Here is a 7,657-nt window from a genome sequence, read left to right as displayed (position 1 = left end):
CTTTAATTAAACTTTTTTTTATAATTGAAGAATGCACTTTGAATTCTTGACTGCTTGTGTTTAACCCATAATATATTAATTAAAATTAATTTTCAAATTATAAAAACTGGAGGTTAATTTATCTTTCACATTACTCAAACATATCTAGAAGTTAAAAATGACATCGAAAAATATACAATATGGAAAACAATTTTAACTTTTAACTATACAAATTGTGCAAAGTTTATATTAAAGAAGAAAATGACTTTTAAATTCTACGTCCAAAAACGTTATAAAAAACATTGTACATGGGTGCAAGAAGTAAATGTCTTCTTAACAATTCTTTTGCACCTTCAAAACGTTTTTAAATCCCTACTTTACCCCTCACTAAAAAATAACTATTTTTTTTTTCTCTCTCGTTGATTCAGCCCCAATTTTTTTAACGAATGTAAACATCCGATACTTTATTTTGTGCTAAAGATATCAATATCCGATATTTTACTTTTTCTAACTTTTATCTATTACGGTTGTCAACATTCGACATCAACATCCGATATTTAATTTTATTTTACAAATATTAATATTTGTAATTTTATTTTTTTTTATCGAAGTTGACATCTGATATATAAAAAAATGGATTTCAAAATATATATATATATATATATATATATATATACCGGATCCAATATATCTTTTTCTTTAATATTATTATTTTATCTTCTAATTTATTTTTCTTATTTACTTTTTTATACTGTTAACGATTTTTATTTTTTATATTTTTAATATATATTTTAAGAATAAAAACAAAATATTTATATAGATATTTAATTTATTTTTATATAATATAAAAATGAAATCATATTTTGAAATAAATTAAATTAAAAAATAACAATTTTTAACCAAGATATAATATATATATATATATATTATTTTTTAATTTATTTTTCCTATTCACTTTTTATTTTTAAATGTTAATTTTTTAAAATTTTATTTCTATTGTAATTTTTTAATTTGTTTAATATATATTTTAAAATTAAAATAAAATATTAAGATATATATATATATATATATATATATATATATATATATATTTAAATATTTAAAAAGATATATTTAACTTTGTTTTATATAATATATTTTAAATAACTAATGTTTTGAAATAAATAAACTTAAAAAATTAATCTTTTAGTAAAAGTAATAAAAAAATAAGAAACGAAATATATATATATATATATATATATATATATATATATAAGTATATAATTTTATTTATTTTCTTTTTAATTTTTTAGTTATGTTTTTAAAATTATATATATTTTACTTTTAATTTATTAATAAATATTTAAAAATAAAATAAAATATGTATTTTATAAAAAAAAAATAACTTAAAGAAAAGAGTAAGAGTTTATATATATATATATATATATATATATATATATATATATATATATGATATACGTAGAATAAAATAAGATAACAGATGTTGACATCTGTTAAAAAAATGGACAAGTAAGTAACTGAGAATAAAAATATAATTACTTTTAATTGATAAACAAAATAGGAATTTTAAATTTTTCTGGGTACAGATGAAGTGTGATTAGAGGTGCAGGAAGAAACCTATATGCTAAAAGAAATACAGTCCAAACCTTTTATTTTCCACGGGCCTCAACCTTAGCCCAAAAAAACCTTTCTTCCTGCACCCCATAGCCCAATCAAAATAATCTTTCATTAAGAAAATATATTGAAAACCCTATTATTTTCCTTCTTTCACATATCAGCGCTGCACCTCACTAGAGAGATTGTGCACCTCCATAGCCGGACCGGAAGGCCGCACATCCATTGCCGGAAGCCTGCAACGCCCTGCACCTCCATTGCTCGAAGCTTGTGAAAAAGAAAGTGGTGCTTCTTTTTGTTGCATCGTGCGTCGCGGCAGAGAGAGGTAAGTAAAACCAAATGTCACCTAAATTCGTGTTTTGTTATTCAGCAAAATTCTAGTGTGAGCAAAATTCGTGGTTTGTTAATCAGCTTGAACCAGAAGAAGAGGAAGAAGGTGTTGCGGCAGACACTAGAAAACGATGAATTCTTCGGAGAAAGAAAAAGAGGACGCTGAAATTGACGCAGAAGAAATTACATCCAACGGCGAAAACGCGAAAGTAAAGAAAACAAAGAAGAAGAAGAAGAAAGTGGCGTCGAAGGACGCGGAGAAGCGCGGCGTGTGCTATTTGAGCCGAATCCCTCCTCACATGGACCATGTAAAGCTTCGCCACATTCTCTCTCAGTTCGGTGATATCCAACGAATTTTTCTCTCTCCTCAAGGTCTCTCTAAATTTTTGGATTGTTCTTTTTATTTGGAGAAAACTTGATTTTAGTGTCTGAAAGAACATTAAATTAAACCATTGATGATGTTTCGTTGGTTTATGTTTTAGTCTCCTTTTTTTTTCAATTGGATTTTAACCTTTATTGTGAAATTACTACTTTATTTTTTAGCTCAGTTGTACTTTTTACCGTTCAACCATCATCAGTTCGTGAATTTTACCAGCTAAGTTTCATGCATTTTTCCAGCAGTGTTTTGTTACACATGCGTGAAAATTTAAAATACGGTAGTAAGAAATGATCAAGAAAAAAACTTACAAGGTAAATTTTGCAGAATAATAAGAGCGGCATCATTTTTATGGTTTGGATGCCAGAAAAGCATAGTAACCATATGTCTATAGCTATATAAGAAGTTAGTAAATGGAAATCACCTTACATATCTGGGCATTCTAATTAAATTCTAGAAGGTGTATATTATGTATTTATTTTGAATTTTGTTGTGCTTGGAGACTTTATTATTATTTGAATTTCTCAGGTTCTGCTACCCAAGTGCCTTCTAAGCGGTCCCGTGGATCCCGAGACCAAGAATATTCAGAAGGGTATTTACTTATGTTTTATTTTGGAATAGGATTGGTATCTGATTGAAGTTGTTCCAATGGTTGCTGATTTTTTGTTGTTGAGATTTGAATATGATCATTGGTTTTCTCTCTGCTGTGTAGATGGGTTGAATTCGGTGATAAAAGGGTTGCTAAGAGGGTTGCCAATATGTTAAATGGTGAACAAATAGGTATGTTTTGAATCTTGTCACTGTCAGACACCTGCTGCTCTCTCTATGGTATTCATTCTTAAACGAAAATTGTTATGTTGTCTCTTAACAATTCTAGAATATTAGTATGTCTTAATTCTCATGGTTTGACTATTATACATCTGTATGAAATTTTTTGAAAATTGATATGGTGTTTATCTGTAGTAGCAGTACATGGAGTAGTTATTCCTATTGTTCTTGCTTCTTGAGTCTTTTTGATGAGAATCGTAATGTTGTTTTATAAACCGTAGAATTGGTTTATTCTTTAATTTAGTTAAATAGAATATGATGTTTCATAGTGCAGCACGCTTAGTGCAGCAGGATATTTTTGTTTGACTTGTGTCTGTATGTATGGATTTGGTTTTCAAGTTTCTGATTTTGTATTGTTTGTCTTCAAGGGGGGAGAAAGAGGTCATCATTCTACTATGACCTTTGGAATATTAAGTACTTAAGTAAATTCAAGTGGGATGATCTGACTGAAGAACTAGGTGAGCGCTTTAAGATCAGTGTGTTGTTTTACTGGTGGACCTTAAGCTGTTTGTGTTGAAACAATGTATATCTTACAGCCTTTAAGAAAGCTATTCGGGAGCAAAAGCTGGCTGTAGAACTTTCTGCTGCCAAGAGAGAGAGGGATTTCTATCTATCAAGAGTTGATCAGTCACGGGCTTTGAATGCTATAGAGGAGCGGCTAAAGAAGGTATGCTATTATGTCTACACATTTCAAAGACTTAAATAGTTAATGTGGTGTACCATGCCATCATTACCTTTAGTTTAAACGTTGGAGGAATGTACTTCAGGCATTGAATTTTAAACAAGAAACCTTATTTTTTATTAATAGTTTAATTGGTTGTATGAAAGCCAACCCCAATGAACAAAAAATGGGCTGTAAATCTACTGATTGACATTTTCTTAATTTTTCGTGGTTGGTAGCTGACTTTGTGACTTACTTTTTTCTGGTATTGGGTGATATCATATAAGTAGCATAGTGAGAGATCATTTCCATTAAGGAAATAACTAAACGATAGTTAGTTTTCTTGTCTGTTATTGTTTGAAGTTGTCAGCTTTCAAATATCTCGGGGTGATCTGAAAATGGGTAGCATTTTTCAGAATACTTAAAAAAGTTCTCCATTAATTGGAGCATGAAATCAGCAAGAAATGAAGCTTTCTGTTTAAATGTTATTTTCTAATTTGAAATATCTTGTTTGTTATACTTTTTCACTTATCTTTGAATTACAATTTCTTGCTACAGTTTTAACCTTCGAGGAATTGTGAAATAGCTAGCATTATTCACTTCTCAACTTTAACCAGAAGAATTAAAGTTTCTAACCATAAATCTAGTAAAAGTTCGGTCATCCCTGCTTCTTGAGTCTCTTACTGTGTCTTGTTTTGGCTTTCATATATCAGTGATGAGTGGCAATTCTGGCAGACCATAAGATTGCATTTTTACTGTTTTCTATTCATCTAACGTGATCTGTCTCTAAAATAAATTACTCATGAGTTATGAAAATTGCTTCTCTAAATGGCAGTAAGGTGTATCTATTGTATCTCCATCCAATCAGAACAATGCAATGTAGCCGATACTCATTTTTGGCTACTGTTTTTGGACCGTCAGAGGCAGACTATTTTCTGATTGAGGATTTGAAGTCTGGCCTATATTTGGACCTAATCTAACAATGAGAGTTGCAGATAAGTTAAATAAATCTGATTTTGAGAACAGTAAATTAAATCATCGGTAGCTTTGGAATCTACTGTAATTTTTTAAATGTTGATTTGTGTTAGGAACAGCGACTCAAACTGATAAAGGGCCACCACTGTCACCACCACCAAGCCTAACTAATAATTTGTGTTTTTGCTTTTGTAAAAGGTAGAAGGGGTAGAAAGGGGAATTTGGCTGGTAGTTAGTTTGCGGAGTGTGATGTGTGTATTTCTGTTGTAAGGAATTATGTACTGATGAGAAGGCATCTTTTTGGAGGATCATAATTGGAAAATTAGAGCAGGGAGTTTATCTTGCTTGGGGGATCCTTGACTCCCATCCGCTCCCATCTTTTGTTTCCTTTATTTCCTGATGTTTGTCATCTTTTTGCAACTACCTCTGATATAGGCTGTTTCAGTTTGACTTGCAATATAAATAGTATACTTCTACGTTTCAAGGAACAATTACTGAGTTTTAATAATTTGAGTTTTACTCCTTGTTGGTTAGACTAAAACGTGGAAAATTCCTACCCCCTGGTGGTATTTGATACAGCTACCACGAATTTCTGATCCACTTTTGTTGTGGTCCATTGCATGTGCTTAGATGTACAACTTGTTCCTATAAGAATTACCGAAGCTCCTTAAAATTAGACTCACATGATTAGTAGCTGTGATTGCCTTCTCTGATTGCAGACCATTTTTTTTTTGGGATTATCTATGTAGATATACTTCTTACTTAAAGTCACAAAGATTCTTTAACTATCATTTTTTCTTGTACTTGTTGTTGACAGTTATATGGTTTTCTTTTGTTTTGATTTTTAACTCTGCCTTAAATAATTTGCTTCACAACTTTGCCAATCAGAAAGTTAGTTCAAAGACACCTTCAGCTTTGTCTTTTCATATGTACTTTTTTTTTTTCAAATTTCAATGAATAATGTGTATATTGAACAATCAGTTCATACTGACATAACTACATTTTGCTTGCACAGAAGCAGAAGATTGAACAAGACTCAGGAGTGGCAAAAGTGATTCGCCATTTCCCTCAAACAAAGCCGATAGCTGCTGATGCGAAGAAAAGTAAACCTGAGCTCTCTGACGATGTATTGGATGCGGTAAGTAACAATTTCATTATTGGTTAGAGATAATAGTTCTTGGTTTAAATTTGTTTTCATTGTATTTTGGTTCCTGTAAAATCTTGTTTCTATCCCTAAAAATTTGAAAACCACGGCTTTTTATCTGACATGTTAGGTGATATTTGTTATCTGCTCATGACTTGAACAAGTTGAGTGGACCATACTGAGTGTCTCCACTAGTATAAATGGTATAATGTCACCATATAATATTTCTGAAAAGAATCTAAATCCCTTTAATAAATATTTATTTATTTTAAGATGAATGGTAAAGAGCAAAAGTTGTAATTTCAATTTTTGGAGGAATGAAAATAAAGGAAAATATTTTATAAAGACTAGCTTAAGTTTACTCATTTTGTGTGACTAAAGTAGTTATTTCAAATGTTATATAAATCCTATATGACTATAGATAGTTATTTCAAATTTACAGTAACGAAAAATTTAAAACAAAAAGCCGTAGGAGCTAAATCATAAATGTTTATTTGGTTTTTCATTTTGTGTTTTTTATTGTTATCTCTTTTCTATCTTGAAAATGTGTGGTAACTTGATATATGAAGTCGTTAGCTTTTAATTCAACGGGATTCCATTTTGTTCCTTGCAGGTATTTGGTGGCTCATAATTTATGTATTGATGGCTTTGAACATCAGGAGCCGAAAAATTCATTGTAATTTCTCGTGTGCTTGGCTTAAATTGGTGATGTTTTAATTTTTATGTATTTATTAATTTTTAATGAATTTTCTGAAAATGCTTTTTTATGTTGATCTAGGTTTTCAAAATGAAAATTAATGCAATTTGCGTATACGTAAAACATGTAAATGAAGTTAACAGTGGTTGAAACAAATTGTCCAATTCTGAAGTGAAGTGTATTAAGCAAGAATAAGGCATATTTCATATTATATAACTTATCTTTTTTATCAGAATTGTTTCCTTGAGTGAATTTTATTAACTAAAATTTGTTACCTTGGATTAGGATTTTCAAATTGAAATTTGATCTTTTGGATGAATTATGTAATCCGGTGAACGAATTATTTGGTTGGTGAGTGTGGACTAATTTATAATTTAGGGTTTAGGAATTCTCCTATACCAGAGTTATGCAGAATCTTAATTTTTTGCATTATTCATCCCAAAATAATCGGTTACAATCATTCTATCAAATTTTAAACCTCACTTTAAGCAGCTTTAATTATACTCTAATACAACTATTTTCAACCTTTATAAGCACAACTATATGCCAAAAAAATACAATATTTGAGGAAGTGGAAAAATTGATTCAAAGCAGTTTTGCTTGATTTATATTTTTCTTGTCTATATAGAAGTGTGATATAATTATGAGAAAGATGATAAACCTCCTTAAAATTTTAAAGGAAATGTATTCTTGTATACAAGACAGAACCGTTTCAGTTTAAGTTGTTTATTTATTATATTTTTAAAATTAATATTCGTCCATTGTCAATATCAATTTCGTTACACTACAAATTAATTCAAAATTATTTTAAATGACTTTTAAAATATACAATGAAAAAGACTATTATTGTTAAACATGTAAAATATGGTTGTTATTATGAAATAAAGCGAAGCAGAGAGTGATAAATAATAGATAGATAATAAAAAATAGGGAGTAACTTATTTATGTATTATTATTATTGATAGGAAGAGTCTATTCATATGTAATTCACAAAGGAAACAAATCAACTTAGTTAATACAAATATTTACATAAAGAGTAATGAATCATATGAG

At 29.3% G+C, this 7,657-nt stretch overlaps 1 protein-coding gene across 2 annotated transcripts; it reads left to right on the top strand.

The window, feature by feature from the left end:
• Positions 1-1,714: 1,714 nt before the first annotated feature.
• Positions 1,715-6,678, top strand: LOC114181120 (pre-rRNA-processing protein esf2). 2 transcript variants are annotated; one of them, XM_028067474.1, is made up of 8 exons: positions 1,715-1,918; positions 2,005-2,295; positions 2,828-2,891; positions 3,012-3,079; positions 3,496-3,585; positions 3,664-3,794; positions 5,779-5,901; positions 6,521-6,678. In XM_028067474.1, the coding sequence occupies exons 2-8, from the start codon at positions 2,055-2,057 to the stop codon at positions 6,536-6,538; spliced, it is 735 nt and encodes a 244-aa protein (XP_027923275.1). In that variant the 5' UTR covers positions 1,715-1,918; positions 2,005-2,054; the 3' UTR covers positions 6,539-6,678. The 2 variants fall into 2 exon arrangements, with proteins under 2 accessions (XP_027923275.1, XP_027923276.1); XM_028067475.1 differs by lacking the exons at positions 5,779-5,901; positions 6,521-6,678 and adding an exon at positions 4,624-5,742.
• Positions 6,679-7,657: the final 979 nt, after the last annotated feature.

Source organism: Vigna unguiculata, chromosome 4 (assembly GCF_004118075.2).
Source record: "Vigna unguiculata cultivar IT97K-499-35 chromosome 4, ASM411807v1, whole genome shotgun sequence".
NCBI classification, from domain to species: Eukaryota; Viridiplantae; Streptophyta; class Magnoliopsida; order Fabales; family Fabaceae; genus Vigna; species Vigna unguiculata.
The sequence above is the reverse complement of the archived record's forward strand: the minus strand, read 5'-3'. Positions and strand labels throughout refer to the sequence as shown.